The 24,382-nt window shown below is 41.5% G+C and overlaps 1 protein-coding gene across 1 annotated transcript in view; it reads right to left on the reverse strand.

Annotated features, from left to right (window-relative positions):
- Window positions 1–392: 392 nt before the first annotated feature.
- LOC135106909 (hemicentin-2-like) overlaps window positions 393–24,382 on the reverse strand; it is a 48,757-nt gene continuing 24,767 nt past the window's right edge. Inside the window, 5 exon segments of the mRNA XM_064016333.1 lie at window positions 393–3,675; window positions 8,040–8,259; window positions 23,515–23,772; window positions 23,774–23,812; window positions 23,969–24,167. Coding sequence (XP_063872403.1) covers window positions 3,566–3,675; window positions 8,040–8,259; window positions 23,515–23,772; window positions 23,774–23,812; window positions 23,969–24,167 — 826 coding nt within the window. The 3' untranslated portion in view covers window positions 393–3,565.

A 24,382-nucleotide genomic window follows, 5' to 3' on the forward strand; every position in this document is an offset into this window, starting at 1 on the left:
TTTGACATTCTGTGCCTCACGACTGCATTGTTCTGCTGCCTTCAGTCAACCAATCAATCAGTCTGTCAGATGGTCCATTACCGTACGTTTGTTGTCTGTTTCTTTGTCTGTTTACACAATTCGGTATAGTTTTTTTTTTTTTTTTTATAGTTTATATCGTGTGTGTGTGTGTTTGTGTGTGTGTGTTCCTTCTCACTTTACCTCGACGACTTGTCTATACATACTGACCATGCAGTGTTGCCATGAAGTCGTCCCTCGCTTCCACTCACCGATCAGTTCGGCACCGACACTTTTTTATTTATTCGCATAGACTCCCGCCACTTTTCATTAACATAACACCCCAAAATCATAAATAAATCCCCCGCTCCCATGAAGGCAATTAACAAATTAAACTGGCTGCAAATATTTATTATAATTCTCTGTATGTATCACACATAACTAATCCTCTTGTTCATGTGACACCCATAATACATAAATACATAAAATAACAGTTACTACTCAGTTATACGAAGACATCATCTAGTTACCCCGGAAACATTGTGTTCATGTATGTACGTACGTCAGAGGCAGTTGACAGGAAGACACGGAGGCAAGCCAGTGCTGTTGTGACCTCGAGCGCTAACTATAACAACTAACACCCGCCGGTCGACAGTCTGAGCCCCTGCAACCGTGGAAGAGCCCCGTGCCCCACCCGCCGCGCCACTGTCACGCGAGGAGAGGATCCGGAGAGAGGAGCATCATCGGAACAAGGCCGCTATATGCGTATCAGAGAGGCGCAGCAGCTCACCACCCTCTCAGCCTTCCAGGGAAAACAAGTTGATTCGGCGCGACAAGACACAATGAGCAAGTCGTGTCGCCTGTGGTCGTTGTGGAGATAAAAGAAAGGAAAGGTGTTTAGGTGTCTTTAGCATATAAGGATGTGGGTTAGTCATGCTAAAATAGTACTAGAGAATACATTTTTGTTCCTGGGAAGATGAAATTTGTTTGTCACTTTCGTTGCAGTGATGGTTTGAGTAAATTAGGTTTTTTTTTTTTTTAGTTCACGTAGAGGTGAATAAATGAAAAGGGTATCCAGGTGTTCTAGGGATAAGTATGTGGGTTTGTCATGCTAAATAATACTATAGAACACATTCTCGTCCTGGGGGGGGTCAAAAGTAGTTTGTTTTCGTTATAATGGTTTAAGTAATTTTTTTTTTTTTTTTTTTTTTTTGAGTTCACGTAAAAAAATAACGGAAGGCGTCCATCCCACTGTCCTGACTTCCTCGCTTTTGTCTTCCTGCATCCGGCGTCTTAGAGATTTACGACTAAGGAACACCCAACGGACACCAAACAGCGAATGGCGACGACACCCACACACGGTCAACGAGTAGTAGTGAGGCACGGGAGGCCGGGTGATGGGAGCTTCGTCTGTCATTGTTTAAAGACGGTCCTTAAGATGCAGTTTTTTTGACACCGTCTCTGAAATATTCTAGAGGGGAAGGTCAAAAAAAAAAGAAAACTCTCCTAGAATCAGGGAATATTTCTTGTACGTGAGAAAAAGAAAGGTAGGGTGATAGAAGAGAGGGTGTAAAGATGAGTTTGTGAGCAAGTGGAAGTCTTCGTGGTGCTGATTGAGTATCATCCGGAGGCTAATGGTCCTGTGTAGTCGTTGAAATGTTTTCGGTAATTGTTGCTAAATCAGGAACTCGTAGGCACCGACCAGTGTCTCCTGTCCGGGTCCCAGATCGCGTAGCGGTGATGGGAATTGCCTTGATCACGCTAGTATGTAAATTGCTTTCTCGGAGGAATACGGTAAATATTAGTATTGTTCTGGTAACTTGGATGAAAAGTATATATATTTATATGTACGCATGTTTGTACGCATACTACAGACAATGAATAGTGATATAAAGCTAAGTCGTGACGCAGAGGACAACAACTTGAGAAACTTAAAGGGAAGTGACCAGATGCCGGCTCGCGTGGCAGAGGCGGGGCCTCCCTGTGCTCGGCAGCGGCCGCCGCCCGGAGGGACCCGCCCCGCGCCTCAAGCCTTGTCTGCATTCCTCGGAAACCACGCCTGCCCCGCTGGTCATGACAAACTCAGAGGTCGAATTATGAAAATCACTTATTCTAAGGAAGAAGTAGCCCAATCCTTTATGTGGGTCTGACGGTCACACACACACACAAACACACACTCACACACACACACACACACACACACACACACAAATGCACACACACACACACACACACACACACACACACACACACACACACACACACACACACACACACACACACACACACACACACACACAAATGCACACACACATATGCGCACACACACATACACACACTCACACACACACACACACACACACACACACACACACACACACACACACACACACACACACACACACACACACACACACACACACAGAAACACACACCATTCTGTATGTAGTGTCAAAACACTTAACATAATACGCATCACATTAGAGGAGTAATTAACATGGCAATGAGATCCATTATACGTCTTGTTTACGAAAATATATGCTCGATGAGTCCCGCCTCTCTGAGGGCGGACCGCAGACGTCGGGGCAGAGGCCGTATCTTACACATACTCCTCCACCACCTCGACATGCTAATCCACAAGCCGCTCACGCTGCCTCTTGGTCTTGTGCATCACGCTGCGTCAAGCGGGGGTCCTAAGTCCGCTGAACACGCAAAAGGTACAAAATCCGATAACGTAACACGATTCACAAACATAACGGCGAAGCTCAGTAATACCTTGCGGCACGCAAGGACGGGGGACTCCCTCCCCTTCTCCTGCGTGCCACCTGATGAAGAACACAGGAGCACCAGGCGGCAGTGGGAACACCACCTGCCCCTGGAATTACCTGGAAATTTACCTATTTTGCCAAGAGCTGACTGGTCAGTATAATATGTCCACTTTTTCAGTAGTTAATGAAGACATCCAACACTTAGGAGACAATAATGTGCGCTTACGCCGCGGCTGGCCACCCATGCTGCCTCCGACTGCACGGTGCAGCCCTTTGATTACATATCACGTCTCCTGTTGTGACGTTTGTGAATTCTACTCCCTCTTCATAACTGACATTTAAACAGCGTTATGAATTGTTCCTGGCTTCATCAATTTTGTATTCCACAACGTTGTGCAACGTGACCAAGAACATATTACATTGTTTCTTATTGTTTATCAAGAAACTATTTTTTCTTTACACTTCATGTGACCTTTATCAAGAGCACAAGCTGCGTCCCTGTGCCCCCCTGTGGTCGGCCGAGGCGCCGCCACGTGGCTCTGCACTTCACCTGCTTCCTGCATGCCTGGCTCGCCAGGACCTGAGTGATCACAGCTGCCCTTTCCTCCACACAAAGGCGCAGCACGATGACGATGCACTATGTAATGTACACGGTGAGCAGTGATGATGCTACTATTGTTGAGTCCTTTTTTTCGTTTCACCGATGAGGCACCCCGCACTATTTTTGGCAACCGTTCCAATCATAACGTATGACAACTATAACTGAAAGGAATATGAGAATCTTCTTTGCCGCCAGTGATTCATCTCACTTCCAGCAGGTGGACGAGGGCAGCACAAAGCGTGAGGAGCACTCCGCCCCGGAGACGCTCCTTCCCGGAGTCTATCCGCTGCACCGCTGCTGTCTTGTCACCTGCGGGGAGAGAAGGGAAGGGAGATTAAGCATTAGCTTGGAAAAATATGTTAATTTTCTGCGAAATATCGCTCCATATTTTACTTTGTAGAAGATTATCTACGTTTAGAACAAAGTAAGTATCCAGAAATGATCCGGAAATATTTTAATGGCTGTCTGCGTCAAGGATGAGAACACTCATCATATGCCCAATCTGTTTTACTCAAAAGGATCATCTTGCACATTTATCATCCTCGTCACCACATCGCCTTACTATAAATATTTTATACAAGCTATTCGTAAAAGCACGTGCCTCTCTAAGTCAGAGCGTGCCCTCCTGGGGTAATGAAATGAAGATAATCTACTTGCTCCAACACGTAAATCATTCAGGAAAATAAAGCACTGGATCATCTCTCCCTGGAGATGGAATTCCTCCCACGAGAAAATCTAACTTTGTACGTAAACTTTTCTCTTAAATTTTGTTCCGTGAGGGAAGGATCAGCTATTTTAATTTCACTACTTCTTTCACGGGCAGATCGAAATACTATTTTTTTTTTTTTTTTTTTTTTTTTTTGCGCGTGAGGAACTGGGCAAAGAAGTGAGGGAGAGAAGCCGGCATTTGGTGCTCCCGAAATGTGAAACACAGGCCAATGTAGTATGTATACACGCGCGTGTGTGTGTGTGTGTGTGTGTGTGTGTGTGTGTGTTTTAGATAATGCAAATCCCCCAAAAAGAATTACCATTAAGATAAGCAATTACCTTAAGAGTTGTTCCTCATTTCAGTCACATTTATATCAAAACTAAAATAAACTCTTCATATTTGAACATTCTCATACGAGGAAGCCTTTATCTTTAAGAGTATCGCTGTTATTATGCAGGACTTCTGTCCCAGCTTTTTATCCTCAGACCTTAGGCACTGTTTTTATTTTCATAATAATGTTACGCAAAGAAAACAGGGACAATGGTCTGAGAGTGACAGGAGGGATGGGAGACTTAAACAAGACCAGGGATACTTCTAGACTTGTATGGGTGAATCTTCCCCTTTGTGAAAAATACTTGCTGGGATTCAGTTCTCCTTGAAAAGTTGATCTGTTTACGACCCTTCCTTATATATATTTATTCATCGTGAGGCACTTTGTCGAGCCTATTTACTGAACGTGAAATTGTGCCGCTTAGTGATGTGGTTACCATATCAGCAAGAAGAAATCAAAGAAGCAGATAAGCAACAAGAAAAAGTTAAATTCTGACGAGAAAACTGAAGTAACATAAAGAGGTTACAAGTTCAAATTTAGCAAACTCTCTATAAATACTTTAAAAACATCTGCAGGATATTTTTTTTATTTATTTATTTATTCATTTATTTATTGTGTGTGTGTGTGTGTGTGTGTGTGTGTGTGTGTGTGTGTGTGTGTGTGTGTGTGTGTGTGTGTGTCCATAATCTGTTCTAACAATTTTAAAAAGTAAAAATGGAAAGATAACACGTATTATTGGAATGACATTGACATTTTTGTCTTTAATTCATATCAGAGCGTTCAACAGAATTGCTTTTAACTCGAACACATGATGCATTATTTATTTATTTGGTTCATTTATTTTACTTATTTGTTTTTAATCATTCATACATTTATCTACCGATCTGTATCTATCTATTTATTTTATTATTTTTGTCACTAGCAGTAGTAGTAGTTGTTGTTGTTGTTGTTGTTACTGTTGTTGTTGTTGTTGTTGTTGTTGTTGCTCAAGTAATGTGTGTGTGTGCGTTTTTCTTTTTACATTTTTTTTTCATTTTTCATTTTTTTCTTTTTTTTTGTATTTTATTACCTTTTAACGATTCCAATTCCAAAAGGTCGTAACATCACTTAACACTATTTCCTTAACTCTCCTTTCCAAGCACTTCTCTCGTCACCATCACCGCAGCTACACCCTTTACAACAACAGCCTCACCGCCTTACTAAAGTGTTTACGGTGGCTTACACAACCATCATCACCGTCACTCTCATTACCTTAACCGTGTATACACCAGTTCCCGACCATCAGCAACAGTTAATCAGCCTTTTCTTAATTGGCTTCATTAACCTCCCCCATCTGTATTACTACGATCATTAGTACTGCTGCCAGCATTGCCACCATTACGGTAACCTGTCGTGATTGCAACGCTGATGTCATTATTGTGGATTACCTGCTGTGTATCATTAGTACGATATCATCATCATTAAGGGTATATCTCTTTTCAGCATCACCCAAGTTGGTAGTCAGTTCTGTGACGGATTGACTGTTAAGTTTGACTGTTTTTCATTAGGAATTGGTACTTTCAGTGGACCTTGTTTTATTTATTTATTTTTTTTTTGTTTTGTGTGTGTGTTTTTATTAGTTGCCTTTGTTCTTGTGTCATTAGTAAGATATCGTCATCATTAAGGGTGCCAGTCAGTGCTGTGAGGGATTAAATGCAAAGGTTGACTGCTGTCTTTAGGAATTGGTATCTTCGTTGGGTCTTTCTTTCATTTATTTTATCTATTTATTTATTCATCTATTTATAGTTTTATTGGTTGGTAGTCAGTGCTTGTGGGTAGGTGATAAAATTGTGTCTTCTTTAGGAACTGGTACCTCCAATAGGGCGTTAAATTTACTTTTCTTTATTTTTTTTATTAATTTATTTTTGTCTGAGTTTTGTTGCCCTTAGCCATCAGCCTCTCCTCCTTAATTAGAAAAAAATATATATATATGCACTGATCATTTAATTCTCCATCAGATTTTCTTTGAATCTTCATTAGTCCTTTTCAGTTTATTTAATTTTGTTTTATTTTACTTTTATTGTTTTTATTATTAAAGTATTAACAGAGGTTTCATTAAGATAATCTTCGTGCACCCGGCAAATACCTGCCTTATAGTTCATTAAATTTACGTTTTGTTTCACGTAATACTTTTAAATATGATTTTTCCCATTATTTCTCTATTGTGTAGGTTGTATATATGATTTTATTTTGGGGGGTATGTTTCCCCCCCCCCTTTAATATCGATGTATTCCAAAAGTGAGTGATTTTTTTTTTTTTTTTCACTAATTGAAACTTGCCACCATTTCAATTTTCAGATCCCATGTCGCGCACCATGAAACTTTGAGCCGAGTCGGAAATCAGCACCCTCTGTTAACCTTTATTTATAATTATTTTGGACTGTCTCTTATGTAACCAATCACCGTTATATTTCATTTTTTTATGTATTCACTTATTATCATTATTTTTTTTACATTAATGGTGATATTTATTGAAATGCGTATGGATCGTGAGCTACGTACGTCGAATTGTTGGCAGTACAATAATCATATTTAGTATACCTCTGTACTTACAACGACTAAGTATGATATAACGATCATGCTTGCGATTATAACCAGGCTGCTCTAACGCAATTAAACGCGGATAAGTCGATACGCACTAGGTTCTGGCTTTGTGATTAGAGACTCAAATATTACCTTTGAAATCTCCATCGTCCGATGTGATTCCCCTCTACGCTATTGTAATGACCTGCCGCCCGAGGGAATATTAATGTGTAGTACTAACAATGCCTGCTTTGCGTCGCCTGCAATATACCATATTATATACGTAATTGTCTTGTTTCTACCCGGTGTTAGGTCACACACAGAGACCTGCGAGGCAAATCCTTCAACGAATACATCGATGGTAGTGTGAAAGAAAGAAAAAAAGGTTTGTGTGTGTGTGTGTGTGTGTGTGTGTGTTAATATGTTCACTTCTTATGCTCCTTTTCTAAATGACTGCCAATTAATGCACGAAATTTGGGCTTTCAGTTTACTCAGAGAAAAAAAAATATCTATATATCTATCTATCTATCTAACTATCTATCTATCTATCTATCTATCTATCTATCTATCTATCTATCTATCTATCTATCTATCTATCTATATATATATATATATATATATATATATATATATATATATATATATATATATATATATATATATATATATATATATATATATATATATATATATATATATATATATATATATATATATATATATATATATATATATATACTGTTATTGTCTTCCTATCATCTCTTACTGGCAAGGACATGAGGACACAAGAACATAAGGGAAGCTACAAAGAGTCAGTAGATCTACACTTAACCAACACCTTACCTACTACCCAACCCAACTCCAACCCAGCTCATTTCCTATCCAACCCAATTTCTAACCAACCCAATTCCTACTCATTCTAATTCCTACCCAACCCATTCTTACCTAACTCCATTCTTACCCAACTCATTTCCCACCCAACCCAGCTCCTATCCAACCAAACTCTCATTTACCCCCATTCCTACCAACCAGCGCAATTCCTACCCAGGCCAACTCGTGCAGCGATACCAACCTTCAGTGACGAAGACGAGGGAAGAGGCGGGGCGGATGTTGGGTGCCGTGCAAGTATAGTTCCCGGAGTGCACGTCCTCTGCGCTGTGCACCACCAGAGTGCTGACCGACCTGTCTAAAGTGCTCTTGACCTTGCTGATGCTGACCTCGGGCCGTCCCCTAGCGTAGTTGAGCAACTCGTCATTGTGGTACCATAGCACATATTGCGGCGGCGTCGGGCTCTGTGGAATAAAGGGATGCAAACTTGGTTATATCTTTGGACCGTTCCCTCACATTATCACAACTCGCGGCTCGTTGCTATGAGAGAGGCAGGGGTGTGTATGTGTGTGTATTGTAGTGTGTAATGCGATCCTTTCACCACATTACGTACTGAAAATCAAAGAAAATTTTACATACATTAAGTTGACCGTCCGCCTATTTAACGAAAATCCTGTAAACTTCATTTGTATGATCAGAAAACTTGAAACAACTTTCGTTAATTTATCTAAGTTATAATCGTGGGCGGAATGTTCTGAGTGGTAGTGTTTTATGTGCAGAGCGGTCACTGGAGTGGTCTTAACGTGGCATTGGTACCGTATAGCGTGTCCACGGTCCATAGTCCCAGAAATCATGGGAGAGAGTCACGCGAGTGGAATGTATGGACCGAGAGTGTGTTGTAAAAAAAGGCAGCCAACCGTGACGATGATGAGGTAGTTAATGCTATTACGCTGAATTGGCCACTGAGTGGTTGTTATTTAAGGGAAGCTGAATTCAGTGTTGGCAAGCAGGCGCCCTGAGCTGATACGAGTAGACCTGAGCCTTGGATACAGAGGGAAGACGGTAGAGAAGTCCTGTGATATATAGAAATAAAAAAGGTTTCAGAACGAAGTTGATGAAGAATAGAAGGCAGTGCAGATTATGTATAAGAAGTAGAGATAGGAAAATTTTCAGTAGGAAGGTGATAGGGAGCGGAAGGCAGATTATCCCAAAATTGCTAAAATCTGTTCATTTTTTGTCGTAGGGAAATGTACAGATATAGGGAAGATTTCTAGAAGTAGATGGAGACTCGAAGGGAGACAAGTGGCCCCAATATTGATTAAAACTATATACTGTATGTTCGCCTCCTTGAAATGTATAGATGTAGGAAAGGTTTCACGAGGGCTTTCATGGAAACCAGAATGAACAGAAGTGACCCCAATATTGATTAAAACAACATAGATTTTGTATCCAAGAAATGTATAGGTATGGGAACAACTCATGATGGTGGTGAATTTTCTCATACTAAATGTTTCATGTTCATCAATTCGGACGAAATCCAGGTGATGATTGCATGAAAGGAGAAACATTTTTCACGCACCAACTCCGTCAGGGAAGGCAGAGGAAGGGAGGTTGTTGAAGCGAAAACTGCAAATAGTACCATAGCTGGGGAATGAAAATAATACAGGAAGAGAGAGAGAAAGAGAGAGAGAGAGAGAGAGAGAGAGAGAGAGAGAGAGAGAGAGAGAGAGAGAGAGAGAGGGAGAAAGAGAAGGAGAAAGGTGGGCCCTCAAAACTGTGTAGTGCTGTGCTGCTACTATTCCTGGAGAAGCAACAAGAGGGGAGCAGCAGGGGAGGAAGTGAGCGAAGGGAAATATTCGCAGAGGAGAGGGCTAAGAGACGCTAGGAGACTTTGACCTTATGCAGACTCATATGTAGAATGGACACTTTGATGCAAGGCACTTTTTGTCATAGCAGCAGCAGTTCCAAGCGACATGCAGCACATCCACGGGCAGATTCAGATGCCGGTACAAAAGAAAGCCTCGATCCCATGCACAGAGACGCAAATATTTTAGTGTTGATATTCGTGGTAATCCTTCTGCAGGTCAGGGACGGGGCTTACACTATCGGAATTCTTTTTATTTGCAGGAGTATTGGTGATGTACGAACTCTTGCCACGTTGAGTGAAATGTGAAGCGCAGAAGGTTTCGTGAAGTGTGAGGGAATGGATTGTAATATTGCTCTTTCGTTAGAACAGATGGATATGAGATCTTATGTATGGAGGACTAGGTTCTTTCGTGATAACAGAACAAAATAAAAAAAAATAAAAGAAAAAAAAAACATGATTTGGGTTACTCTGTGTATGAAGTGAAATGTGAATGATAGTCTTCTAGTTTCTGGTTTGCATGTCAGTTTTTTGTGTCTACCGAACCAGAGGGAGAAAAGAGAAGTTATTAAATAACTGAAGCGAGAAGAGAATGCTCGTCCTATTGTTTCTTGTTTGAACACTGTGTTGAAATTCTTCATAAATTTAAAATGAATCCTGAAGGGAAATACCAACAATACAGTGCTGTCGGGATAGACTGGCATATATAAATAGATAACCAGTCAACAGAATTCATGTATTTCATCTATTCATCAAGTATCAGGTTGGAAAGATTGAGAAATAGACAAACGAATTAAGTTTTCCTCGGGTGACCTGGAAGAGACGATCAACCACTGAAGACCAGAGGAGAAAATTCTGGGAGGCCTTTGTTCTTATCATGACGATCAAGATACAGGACAGTCATGTGAGACCTTGGTGCGTTTATGAGAGAGATGAGAGCAAATGGAGGATAATTTAAAGAGACAGAGAGATGCAGGGAGAGAAGAAGGAAGAAGACGCGGCAGGTCCTTGTGGTAAAGGTTAGCCGTGATGATGAAATTTTGGAGGTGACGTTGACAAATAGGCTGCGGGCACTGGAGACAAAGCTGATTGCATCTCATGAAAGGAAGAAGGGTTGCGGTGAATTACGACCCGGCGAGGTGGGAGAAAGAAATTCGTGATGGTATTTTAAGTGATGTGTGAAAGTGAGTGCAGTGTAAGGCGTATTGCAGATTGCTCTTAAACTTTGTCGATTATTTAAGTGTTGCATAAAAGTGAGTGCGGTGTAAAGTATATTTCAGATTAGTTGGAGGGTCAATAGGATATCCAACACAATCTAAAAGAATATGTATTAGTATATCGAACCACGGTGTAACACATATTACAGACTATACTTAGGATCAATTGAATACCAACAGAATCCAAAGGATATATAATACAACGCCCATCTATCCTTGCACAAGACTCTGCTCATTCTCACCTTTACTCGTATGTCCTCCTCACTAATGCAAACGTTAACCAACATCTTCGCTCTTTTCTCCGTTTCACTTCCAAACTCTGACACTCTCCACTTGTTTCTGTTTTTCCTTCTTCCTACGTCTTGAACTGTTTTAAGACACCTTCGGAACTAATTTAACCGGCATTTTAAATTCCCCTCTTGTAATTAAGTTTTTGAGAACGTCACATCGAGCAGTCTTTGTTTTCTGATTTGTTTTCCCTTGGTCAGACTCCCTCTCACTTACAAAGAATCATATATTCGTGGTTTCAAGACAATTTCTGAACTAAAGTAGCTAAGAATATGGAATCTGACTTAATTAACTTTTTAGGAGCATCATGTTGAACAGACCTTGTTTTCTGATTCCTTTACCCTTTGCCAGACTCCTTGACACGTACAAAGAACCATACCTTCGTGGTAATATTGCAAGGAAGCTGCACGGATGTCCCCAATTGATCTTCAGGAACGTACGTGATTGCGAACTGGCGGGGGACGAAGCGGTGAGATCTCGCCACGGTTCTTTACTCAGTGAATTACTGTCTGCGGATATTTTATGAGGTGGGGGATGGTGGATACGAGCTCGCCATGAAATTCCCAATGCGATATTCAACTCAAATAGCATAACTGATGCTATTATTGATAGGCGAGTCTTTGATTCCAAGGTGGTCCTGGTGAAATATTGCTGATCAATTGTGTTGGAGCACTTGGTGAAAGGAGGAAAGCCAGGAGGAGGAGGAGGAGGAGAACGAGGAGAATGAAGTGAACGATGATTGTGAGCAAAGGGGGATAGTGGAAGGCGTTGCAGGGAGTCAGAGAACGTTCGAAAAGAGACTGTGGAATGAGAAACTCAAATAGGAAAAGTTTAATAGATGTGGAATGTTAAAAAAAAGAACAACCTACAGAGGGAAAACGTAAGGAGACTATGGATTGAGAAATTAATATAGGAAATATTTAATAAAAGTGTGGAATTTAAGAAGAAAGGAAACGTAAGGAGACTGGAATTAAAAAGTGATACAGGAAAAGGTCATTAAAAGTATGTAATGTTAGAGAGAGAGAGAGAGAGAGAGAGAGAGAGAGAGAGAGAGAGAGAGAGAGAGAGAAAGTAAAAAGACCGTAAAACAAGAAACTGATATATGAAAGGTTTTAAAAGTGTGCAGCGTCAGAAAATAGTATTCAATTTCGCCTCCCTTTCAGTCTCATTAATTAATGTCACAAGGTATATCACAGACCCCTGATGAGCTTAGTACTCTTATGAGGCGAAGAACTTCAACGTACTCCCGACCACAGCGCTATTTCTTCCTTCTTTTCTTCTCTTCTTTTTCCTTCCCATTTTTTTTAGCAGTCCAGGATGTGGGAAGTGCGGTGCGCGTTTTCCGGTAATCTTTACAGTTACATACTTTAATAACCCTTGCTCCGACTCACCGATTTTCAGGGACGAGTTCCCACGCCGCAGTGATATCAGTGAGATGAATGCGTTTTTCAGTCTAAGCCATGACAAACAAGAGAGAGAGAGAGAGAGAGAGAGAGAGAGAGAGAGAGAGAGAGAGAGAGAGAGAGAACAAACCGGATCAGCAGACTAGAACAAAGTAGGACAAAGAATAAAGCCGAAAAACAGAACTGGAAAGACGAAAATTCACACACAATACAGAACTGAGCGCAAAATCTTACTGGACACCAAAAAACATGTGTGTCCATCTCACCAGTGCTCACTCAAGTCTATATATCCTGCTGACAATACGCATTAGGACCACCAGAGGCTGTAGCACTGTAACACTTAACTTTTACTGGCGTGTCCAACCCAGAACCGGCAACTGAGGAACGAAAGGAAGGCTATATATATTTTTTTTCTTTTTACCACGCAGTCCCGAAACAGGTCCACTCCGCTGTACATTTCCAGCGCATTTGATTCATAGATGTGGTAAATATGGTGGATAAGCTCGCAATTTATTCCTTACGTCCTTTACATGTTCTGCGTTATGAAAGAGAAGATTTATTCACATTTCTACATTCTTATACGTGAAGGAGATCGAGCAAACGCACAAACCGGGAGGAAAAATCCTGATGTTTTTCCGTTCCCTAAGAAAAATAGAGTTAGCAAGAGAACAGAGTCCTGAATATTCCCAAGTTACAGAAACAAGAAAAATATACCTCTCTGACGTTTAAATTCTGTACCGTTGACTTAGAAAGCTTTGCGAAGTGAGTAATCGTAAGAAACAGCAGTGAGAGGATGCAACATGTCTTTCTTTTGAGTGTGTCGCCGATGGCCTGGCTGAGTGTCGCTAGGAGGCAATGGTGGTGTTGGCGGCTGAAGTGCTTGATGGTTACGAGCTCTTGACGCGAGGAGAAGCTGTAAACGTCAGTGTTGCTGGAATCTGAGAGCTCTTCGTTTGGCAATGTAGCTGCGCCGTAACCTTCTAGTCCTATTAAATCCGGAGATGACTGCAATACTGTTCTTTTCTTTATCTTGCTTATTCTGTTGTTAATGGAATATTGCACAGTGTACGTACATGTTAACGTTTGTGTCGCTAGAATGTGAGAGCTTTCAGGCAGTGTGCTCTCTTCTTTACCTTTCTTATTCTTTTGTTTATGAAATATTGCACGTATATCGATCCCGTTCATGTATTCCAACCCACTGCACCGAGTATTGCGTCAGGGAAACAGATGTGCGCTTCTTAAAAAGTGTAGCGCGTTTTCAGTTACATTTTGTCGGCCTGGATCCGCTTCGATATCATGGAACGAAGCACATGGACGGGACGGAAAAGCCTTTGTGACAAACATCGAGTTTTGATGTGTTTTGCCTCTCCCCAAACAAGGTAAAGTTTCAATAAGTATCTTTTATTGGAGGACGCGGAGTGCACTTCGGGAGTAACGTTGTTTACTGTCACATTCTCCAAGATAAAAAGAGACGTGCTCCGGGTGTGTGTGTTGACCGTAACCTGACAGCACGGAACACCTCATGGAAATGGTGCTGAGTTGCGCTGCATGTCTTCTAACGAAATGCTTCATGGAGAAAACGTGGTAGAGTTCAGAACTTTTTATCGTGGCCAGACAGTTGCATACATATATTTGTGTTATTGTTCCTTTTTTTTTTTTTCTCCCATCCAAAGGCTTTGTTACAGCAAAATGCAACTCCATTAAAAGGAAGAGTGGAATTCCCATGCAGCTTTCTGTGTCGTAATGTCTGCAACAGTGTTACGGAATGCATTTGTCATTTTTCTAAAACGTGGAAATTGTGAAGACAAACCTGCCCCCTCTCAATGAAGGCAAAACGAAACTGCGGCTACATTGTTCTGGACTTATTAACATTGACATGATTACTTACATTCAGACCGCAGTTTGGAAGTGGTAGTGTGTGTGTGTGTGTGTGTGTGTGTGTGTGTGTGTGTGTGTGTGTCAGGTGCTAATGATAATTAGACAAGTGTTTAACAGATAATAAGTGTTTTTTTTCTTTCACAATTATTATTCACGTTTTTCTTCATAAATTGCATGTACATATTGAAAAACTAAGTAAATACACAACGGACTCGTACAGCTCTCACATCCTTTTCTTCTAGGTCAGCTCATTAGATCCCACTTCGTTGGCCAAATTTCCCTCTCTTTAAGGCATTTATTTAAACCTGTCTCCTGCATTCCACGGTATTTCGACATCAAAGCTAATAAGAGAAGCAGACGTCGGCAGCAGCTCCCTTCCGCCTGAGACTTAACCTGGCAGCCTTGGAATATTGCAGTGGTCCCAAAGCCACATACTAGCGAGGCAAGCACCGCGCTGCCACGCCCCCCGGAACACCTGCAGTGACACAAGTCTTCTGGTAATGCTTTCCGGGGGCGAGGTGTTTACGTGGTCGCCTTGCAGTTAAACTCACGAGTAAAGTTTGGGTGGATCGTGGCCAGCAGGACGGCGTGCATTAGATCCCCGCTTATCGAGGGGAAATGTCTGGGCAGAATGGCCGAAATGTGGTGATTATTTCTATTTTTTTATTGTTCACGAATTTTGCCAACCGTTTTGAAGCATGATAGCACGAATAAGTAATTACAAATCTATTCTCCTATGAAACAGATCGAACTTAAGTAATTTTTTTTTCTCTTTATTCCAGTAGTGACTAATGAACTTGCATTGGTGTGCATTGATTGCCAGATGAACCTTTTAAAAGAACGTAAATACCTCGTAGATATGAAGCACTGCACTCATCTCACCTTCTGTTACTTATCGAGAGAAAATATCGGTGCATATTGGCCGAACTATTGCAATTGTTGTTATTTTCTTGTACTGCACGAGGTTTGCCAGTGATTTTAAAGCATAATGGTAAAAATAAGCAATTACCAACCTGTTTTTCTAATGATATAGGTCGAATTTAAGTTTTATTCTCTCTCTCTCTCTCTCTCTCTCTCTCTCTCTCTCTCTCTCTCTCTCTCTCTCTCTCTCTCTCTCTCTCTCTCTCTCTCTCTCTCTCTCTCTCTCTCTCTTCCAGTAGTGACTAATGATTTGGTATGTATTGCTTGCCAGACGATTCTTTAGAAACACATAAATAACTCGCATGATTGATATTAAAAAAATAAATAAATAAATAAATAAAAAATAAACACTCAAAAAAAAAAGCCCACTCAAGAAAACCGAGCCTAAGTGAGTGTGTGTGTGTGTGTGTGTGTGTGTGTGTTTACATATAGATATATAAGGCCTATATATGTACAGACAGGTCCCTACTTGATGATGCAGCTTTCCTATCCATATTTTTAACAAAAGCGACACCTGACATCTTTTTTTCATGGCAGCTGTCATTGGCTAGAGCTGCCTTTGACGTGAATCTTCCCCCTGCCTTCTTCCTCTCCCCCTCCACATCCCCATTCCCATCCCTCTTTCCATCCACCATCTCATCCATCTCATACCTTCCTTCATACATACATACATGCATACATACATACATACATACATACATACATACATACATACATACATACATACATACATACATACAAAGAGAGAGAGAGAGAGAGAGAGAGAGAGAGAGAGAGAGAGAGAGAGAGAGAGAGAGAGAGAGAGAGAGAGAGAGAGAGAGAGAGAGAGAAGGGGGGCCTAGATGGAGGAGATAGGGAGGGGTTATGAGAAATGTAGAAACAGAGGAGGGAGTGGAGATGGGGAAGCGGACATGGAATGGGATTGAGAGAGGAGGTGCGGCTTAATTGACACGTCACGAGTTCTGGCCTATGATATTTATCTATTAAAATCCCTGGAGTTGACACGTGGCTTTAGTTAGAAATAAGGATAGGAGGGCTGCCTCATCAAACAGAGACCCGTCTATACATATACATAAAAAATGTAAAAGTAGTCAAGCCTGACTCGTTCATTTCCTGTACACCACAAGTTAACACAGGCTTCGTCCAACCGGATCAACCTGTATCAACATGACCTACGCAAGTGTCTGTCCTTCAGATAACACTTCACTCTAGATTACTTTTTAAATATAAATATGAGAAATAAACGAGAAAGTAAATGAACCCTCCCCCACCAAAAAAAAAAAAAATGCGTTGAGTTAAAAAAAAAAAAAAAAAAAAACGAGATTTTCCAATCTTGATAACTCGTAAGTCTGAGGCACAACACTCACTTCCACCTCCTCCTGTTATTACTTATGAAATCCTTGCAGTTTTTAAAATGTCACAAGTCAATTTCTCGAACTGTCGACGAGGCAAAACACTTCAGAAGCTTGTCCTTTCCTTCCTCTTTACCGACACATGACTCGACCACTCTCTCACATTCAATAATTCAAGTGTATCCCTTGCAAAGAGCCTCTGATGCAGATTCCAAAGCTCGCGTTTCTTATCCCTTGGTATCTGCAATTTCTCAGCACAGCCTTTTCTTCCTCAGTAGGTGCGAATCAGACACGTGGCCCTGGTGAGATTTGTCAGTCTGTGTGGCGCCTGCAGTGTATGACGACGTATGTATGTTATTGTATGTATTCTTGTATGTTATTGTATGTTTTGGAGGTTAGCCCGTGCAGTCATTATACAGTTGACTCTTTCTTTCTCCATAGATATGAATTAAACCCCTGAATCTGTATATGTATTATTCTTGAACTGGCTGTGCACACACACACACACACACACACACACACACACACACACACACACACACACACACACACACACAAACTCGCGCTGACATTGTCCCTTCAATCACGGACTTCCTAACTACAGCTTTCTCTCCAGGTTTTCAACTCGAGTTCAGGCGTTCGCAGTTTGTAAATTGTTGGCATTTGTCTGAGTACTGGAGGATAGGATTGAGTTTCCGGGAGCGCCCGCCGTGAAACCGCGTTTAGCTCTGTCTACAAAGAGGCGTTTGTTATCCCGGCAAACTGTGTTCTCGCCAAAGTACCCCTGTTGTCGTTTCTCGAATCTCTCCTTTTCGAAATAACCACTAGTATTTTCATGTCATAGAGGAAGGAAAATTTTCACCATATACATCGTCAGTTGCCCACACAATGAATATCCTAAGGAAAGAGAGTGATGGAAAGTTCTCTACTCTCTCTCTCTCTCTCTCTCTCTCTCTCTCTCTCTCTCTCTCTCTCTCTCTCTCTCTGTCAGGCCTTTTTTTTTCACGTCACATATCAAGTAAGATTTTTAGTCATATCCGTCTTAAATTACACATGGAGCTAAAGTCTTAAGGAAAGAGAGCAAAGAAAGTCCTCTAATATCTATTATTTTTTCTTTGTTTTAAATGAATACATAACTTCTCACGCTGCAGAGGAAGAAATTTAGCAATATGCATCTTCAATCACCCATATAGTGAAGATGGCAAAGGAAGAGAGCTATGAAAACGTCTCTAATCTTGGCTTTTTTTTTTTTTACCTCGCCATATGTCTTGAATCATTCATAGGGTAAAGGTCTTAAGAGAGCCATGAAAAGTTTTAACAGCATACGTCTACACATAACAAAAGGCTTCAGTAATAATTCAATTGCAGTGGTGCTGAAAACCATAAAGATGAATGTGCAAAGTGTTGGAATGTTTATGTCCTCTTTACATTGGAAATATTGAACACATAATATTTCAACATCCTCGACGGCACCACTTGTGAATGAATCATATCTCAGCACTCAACAAATATACGATACAGTAATGCCTCCTGCACTTTCATTCGGGCCGCGGCAACCTCCTGAAGACGACGCCAGTTAAAGATAACCAGCGCTACGGAAGGACGCGCTGGCAGCCTTCAGATAGCCGGCACTATCTTGACACAATGGCATATTTGTTTACCCTTCTTCCTTTCATGTCTTGAACGACCAACAAAGCGGTGGGGACAGGAGGGGAAAGAGTGAGGCAAGAACAGGTTACCCCGTCTCTCCTTCACCCACTAGACACCCTCCCTTTACACAGCAGACTGAAAATACTAAAAATAATATAGTCTGGAAACAGTTGATATCGCGTTTCCTCTTGTTCTCTCTCTCTCTCTCCTTTTCCTCCGGTGAGATTCTCTCTTTCTCCCTTTTTTTTTTTTTTCTTGTGTGTGTGTGTGTGTGTGTTTGTGTGTTCCGACACTGACAGTGAGATGCATGTCAGAAAGGATATTTTTTGCTCCTGAGATTTTGGAAAAGGTGAACAAGACGCGCACAAGCCAGTCAAGTGAAATATGCTCAGGCGGAGATGAACTAGCGGTAAAACACGAAACTCGCTCAAGAATATATTTTGTAGATGCTGTAATTGCTGTCCTTTGATGTGAAAGTTGAGACACCTTCATATTTGTCAGGGAGGAAAACAAAGCCGCGCCTTAAGTTGAGTGTTAGGTGCCTCTTTACAATGCATGTCGTAGTGATAGAAGTCCTTGGCAATTGTTCTTTCTTTTTATTTAAAGCAAAGCGTTGGACTGTGTGATGGGTGGTGTGGCGAGAGAGAGAGAGAGAGAGAGAGAGAGAGAGAGAGAGAGAGAGAATGCATATGAAAGGTAACAGGAGAAAGAGGGGAAAAAAAAAGTAGATTTCATTATTGGGAAAATTTAGCGAATAGTGTTTGATAGAAAATACGTGGAAACGACACCAGCTTTTTATGTGTACGTGCCCACCCTTAGAAGAGAGAGAGAGAGAGAGAGAGAGAGAGAGAGAGAGAGAGAGAGAGAGAGAGAGAGAGAGAGAGAGAGAGAGAGAGAGAGAGAGAGAGAGAGAGAGAGAGAGAGAGAGAGAGAGAGAGAGAGAGAGAGAGAGAGAGACTGAAACTGAAACATGTACCGCATTTCTGCATTTGTTAGTCTGGCCACTTGGGGAATCACAAAAGGAAAAAGGGAATAGAAAAACTGGCGGTCCATTATACGTCTCCATGGAAGCAAAAATAGCCAGCAATACGAAGCAAATAATCAATACCAAACTCACTTGGACATCTCTCTTTTATATTTATTTCCCACGCATAAAAAGGAAGGAAAGAGGATTTTGGAGGACAAGACAACGAGAGGGATTAAAGGAAAATAATAAAGAGTGGGATTTGCTGTTAAATGACCACTCCAACAAAATAATGCCTGACTTCCCAGGAAAGGCTGAAGAATAGTCTATTTTAGTTTCTAGTGCTCCTGGAAACTCTTCGCTCGAGGATGTCCAGGTATTAAGACGGTGGGTGAAAGAAATAAGGAAGGCATGGTCATTCTTTGATGATATTCAGGACCCATATAAAAAAAAAATCCGTTTGGTCACACAAATAAAAAGATGTTATTTTTGTCTTTTTTAAACTATATGATATTTAAGAGATTATAGGGCACAAAATTAAGTGTCTAAAACTTAGGCGATTATGGGTAATTTAACAGTAAAAGCGTGGGAGAATTTGAGCGGAGGAAATGAGACTCTAAGGCTTACGGTAATCAGAAAAGCACGATAAAAATAAAGAGTTCCGAGGATCGAGACAAGAGAAGAAGAACACAAAAAAAAAAAAAACATCCTGATGAAGAATTTAGATGTCATGCTTAACAGTGAATGACGCAGAGAATTACGAACGAAGTTTTGGAAATGTGATACACACAGTTGACATTTTCCGGAAAACACTAACCTTGATCATTTGAAAACTATCGTGATACGTAACATCCTTGTGAACCGAGACGCGTGAAAATTTGGGACTTGATGAGACTAGACTAATACGACGTTCTACTCAGCTTAAGAACCACTGTGCAGATATTCTCTTTCCCACCTGTCCTACGCGCCCACTGTATGAAAGGTTTATTCATACATGAGTAGAAGAGACATATGAGTATTATAGTATGTGATTATGAGTCACGGGTACGGATAGTAGATGTGAAATAGGTAGATATGTATTATAGTACAGGAACTGCCACATATTCGTATATGCCTGATGACTTCTTGTAACTTCCGTTATTTTCTCACGTTAAGTGTACGTTAAGTGTACGTGTGTAAAAGGAGAAGGGAAAATAATTGACAGTGAAGACTTTCTTACTTCCTGGAAACTTATGCAGCAGTACACGTAATGGATGGCAAAACTCCTGCGTTAAGTTCTTGGAGACAGACTTTTTTTTTTTATGTAGGAAGGACACTGGCCAAGGGCAACAAAAATCTAATAAAAAAATGCCCACTGAAATGCCAGTCCCATAAAAGGGTCAAAGCAGTGGTCAAAAATTGATGAATAAGTGTCTTGAAACCTCCCTCTTGAAGGAATTCAAGTCATAGAAAGGTGAAAATACAGAAACAGGCAGGGAGTTCCAGAGTTTACCACAGAAAGGGATGAATGATTGAGAATACTGGTTAACTCTTGCGTTAGAGAGGTGGACAGAATAGGGGTGAGAGAAAGAAGAAAGTCTTGTGCAGCGAGGCCGCGGGAGGAGGGGAGGCATGCAGTTAGCAAGATCAGAAGAGCAGTTAACATGAAAATAGCGGTAGATATGCAACATTGCGGCGGTGAGAGAGAGGCTGAAGACAGTCAGAGGAGAGGAGTTGATGAGACGAAAAGCTTTTGATTCCACCCTGTCTAGAAGAGCAGTATGAGTGGAACCCCCCCAGACATGTGAAGCATACTCCATACATGGACGGATAAGGCCCTTGTACAGAGTTAGCAGCTTGGGGGGTGAGAAAAACTGGCGGAGACGTCTCAGAACACTTAACTTCATAGAAGCTGTTTTAGCTAGAGATGAGATGTGAAGTTTCCAGTTCAGATTATAAGTAAAGGACAGACCGAGGATGTTCAGTGTAGAAGAGGGGGACAGTTGAGTGTCATTGAAGAAGAGGGGATAGTTGTCTGGAAGGTTGTGTCGAGTTGATAGATGGAGGAATTGAGTTTTTGAGGCATTGAACAATACCAAGTTTGCTCTGCCCCAATCAGAAATTTTAGAAAGATCAGAAGTCAAGCGTTCTGTGGCTTCCCTGCGTGGTATGTTTATCTCCTGAAGGGTTGGACGTCTATGAAAAGACGTGGAAAAGTGCAGGGTGGTATCATCAGCGTAGGAGTGGATAGGACAAGAAGTTTGGTTTAGAAGATCATTAATGAATAATAAGAAGAGAGTGGGTGACAGGACAGAACCCTGAGGAACACCACTGTTAATAGATTTAGGAGAAGAACAGTGACCGTCTACCACAGCAGCAATAGAACGGTCAGAAAGGAAAGATAGAAGTTTGTGAAGTGATAGATGTTTAAGAATCTTCCTGTTGAGTATAGATTAAAAAAAACTTTAGATAGGCAGGAAATTAAAATAATGGGACGGTAGTTTGAGGGATTAGAACGGTCACCCTTTTCAGGAACAGGTTGAATGTAGGCAAACTTCCAGCAAGAAGGAAAGGTAGATGTTGACAGACAGAGCTGAAAGAGTTTGACTAGGCAAGATATAAGTGGTTGTTATGAAAGTTGAGTTCTTAAGGATTGTGTAGTTCCTGTGAGGGGAAGGAAAGGAATGTTAGATCCTTAGAGACAGGTAGCCGAGGAGCGTTCAGTAAGGATAAGGTTGGAACTGAATGTTATGGAAGAAAATGTAATTGTCCGGAAGGTTTTGCAGTTGATGTACGAGAAAGGGAAGGACTGTTACGAGTAAAGTTATTCATGTCGGAAGGCGAACCAGGGAGTATTGAAGTATGCAAGGTGGAGGCATTGTAAGGTCAGCATTCATTGTTAAAAATAAGTCAAAGAGAATTTAAGCTATGGGAAACGTGTTTGTATGATAGCGATGGTGTTTCTTGGGCGCGCTAGGTTAGCCTTCACTTGCAAGGTTCGGTTTTATGATAATGATGATGCTTCCTTGACGTGCTGTGGAAGGCTAAATGATTATGAGCCAAACCAGATGTAAAAATATATCCAGCAAGAAAACGTAGATAATTATAAAGACGTCTGAATTCAACAAATAGTATGAAACCGAAGGAACCGTGTTTTCCAACGCTACAAAACTAAATTTCCGAGGACTAAAGGTAGAAAGGACGTAGAAAACACAGTTATAGAGAGTTTAAATGTCATATATAATTAAGTCAGGGCGTAGAGAAGAGGAAGGGGAAAGACCAGACCCGCCCACTCACGGCTCAGTGTGTAACAAAAGTGTGAGCGAGGAATTCAGGTATTGGGAGACGGAAGAGACTGCGCTGGTCCTATCTGGAACAAACAGCGGCGAGAAGCGTGGGAAAGAGAAATTGTTAGACATGTGACTTCTGTTTGCTGGGGCCATGCCAGAAGTTACTTGCCCTTGCTTTTTTTTTCCATAGTTGAGGACTTGTGCATAAGGGTGAAGCGTGTGAAAGACAGCAAAATTGGTGGCACCAGGTCCTTACTATTACAAAAGCACAAAAGCCAATATATTTTTTTCTGTTTTCTTTTGTATTCACCTGTGTGTATTTAGCAGTGCTGCGTAAAATGCCTGGAAGAAGTATGTGGGTGGAAAGGGACTCTGCCTAACAAACATATTCTGCCTATCTATTTTTTTTTTTTTTTTCACATTTAACAGAGATGAGTTATTTCAAATCTCATTAATTTTCAGTATATTTTTTTTCCATCTTTTCTCTTTGGAGGATATTAGTTTTATCCCCAAATTCAGACAGACAAACAGACATTTAGACAGACGGAAAGCCCTTAGTAATATAGTAATATAGCTTCTTTAATTTCTCTTCTGGTTCCTTTCATAATACAGTACATGTAACCTAAGCAGCGTTCACTCTTCACCAGTTAAGGAATAACATGAATGAAGCCTGAAAGAACCAGAGGAGGATAGGCAGTCCGTCAGCAGGGGAGTGATATGACTGAAGCTGTAAGAAAAGACCTGGAGGATTATAGACAGCCAATTAGCTGAGGAATGATATGAATTAAGCCATAGAAAAGAACCGTAGGAAGGTAGACAGTCCATTACCGGGATGATATGAATTAAACCGGCGGAAAAAAAAAAAATAGGAAAGAGTAGACCGTCCAATCTTCGCGAGCCGTCCGAATCTTACCTTATCGATGACGCAGGAGAGAGTGATGGGAGAGCCTCGGTTGACGTGGTACTGGCCGTCACCAGGGATGTGTGCTTCCGGCGTCACCACCTTCAGATTGACGAAAAGAGAGATGATACCCGTCCCTGTCGACACTTGGCACTCGTATGTCCCCGTGTCCTTCACCTCCACGTATTTGATATAGAGCGTCCAGTCCTGAGAGCCAGCCACGTGCAGCACAGAGAAGCGGTGGTCGTGTGTGAAGAGCACGTCAGCTGAGGGTAAGGACGTGCCAGTCCCGACGACGTATCCACGAGATCTGAGAGAGAGAGAGAGAGAGAGAGAGAGAGAGAGAGAGAGAGAGAGAGAGAATCGATAAAGTAAACATTGTGGATAAAATTTATGTCTTAATCCAAGCCTCCATTTGCGTAAGGAATATCGGATGTTTGAAGTTCAGCGCTCCTTCCCTCCATACCTGTCTGTCTCCGAGGTGACCAACGCGGCAGGGCAGGAAGGCGGTGCCCCCAAGCTGTGCAGTCACGTTGCTCACAGTGTTGTTGACGGCAGAGTGCTCCAGGGACCCGCCTTGGTAGCTGAGCGCCCACCGTGACCCAACCCCCGCCCCAGGGAGGCCAGAGCGCAGCGACTTCCGGGGCGATTCTGTCACGTCGTTTCTGTGATGACCCAAGAATTCCGATGAGCTAAGTGACGACCAAAACGCTCAGGCGGGAAATGCGTTTTTAATTTATTTTTAATCTTAGGCAGCGGCTCTGACTGAAGCACGATTGGCTGGAATGGCTACTGCTGACGTCTTGGCCTACCTTTATGTCCAAACTGCTCGACCTACACTACAAATATAGTCTTTCTAATACGCAGTCTGCCTACCTAC

Source organism: Scylla paramamosain, chromosome 14 (genome assembly GCF_035594125.1).
Source record: "Scylla paramamosain isolate STU-SP2022 chromosome 14, ASM3559412v1, whole genome shotgun sequence".
Lineage (NCBI taxonomy): Eukaryota > Metazoa > Arthropoda > Malacostraca > Decapoda > Portunidae > Scylla > Scylla paramamosain.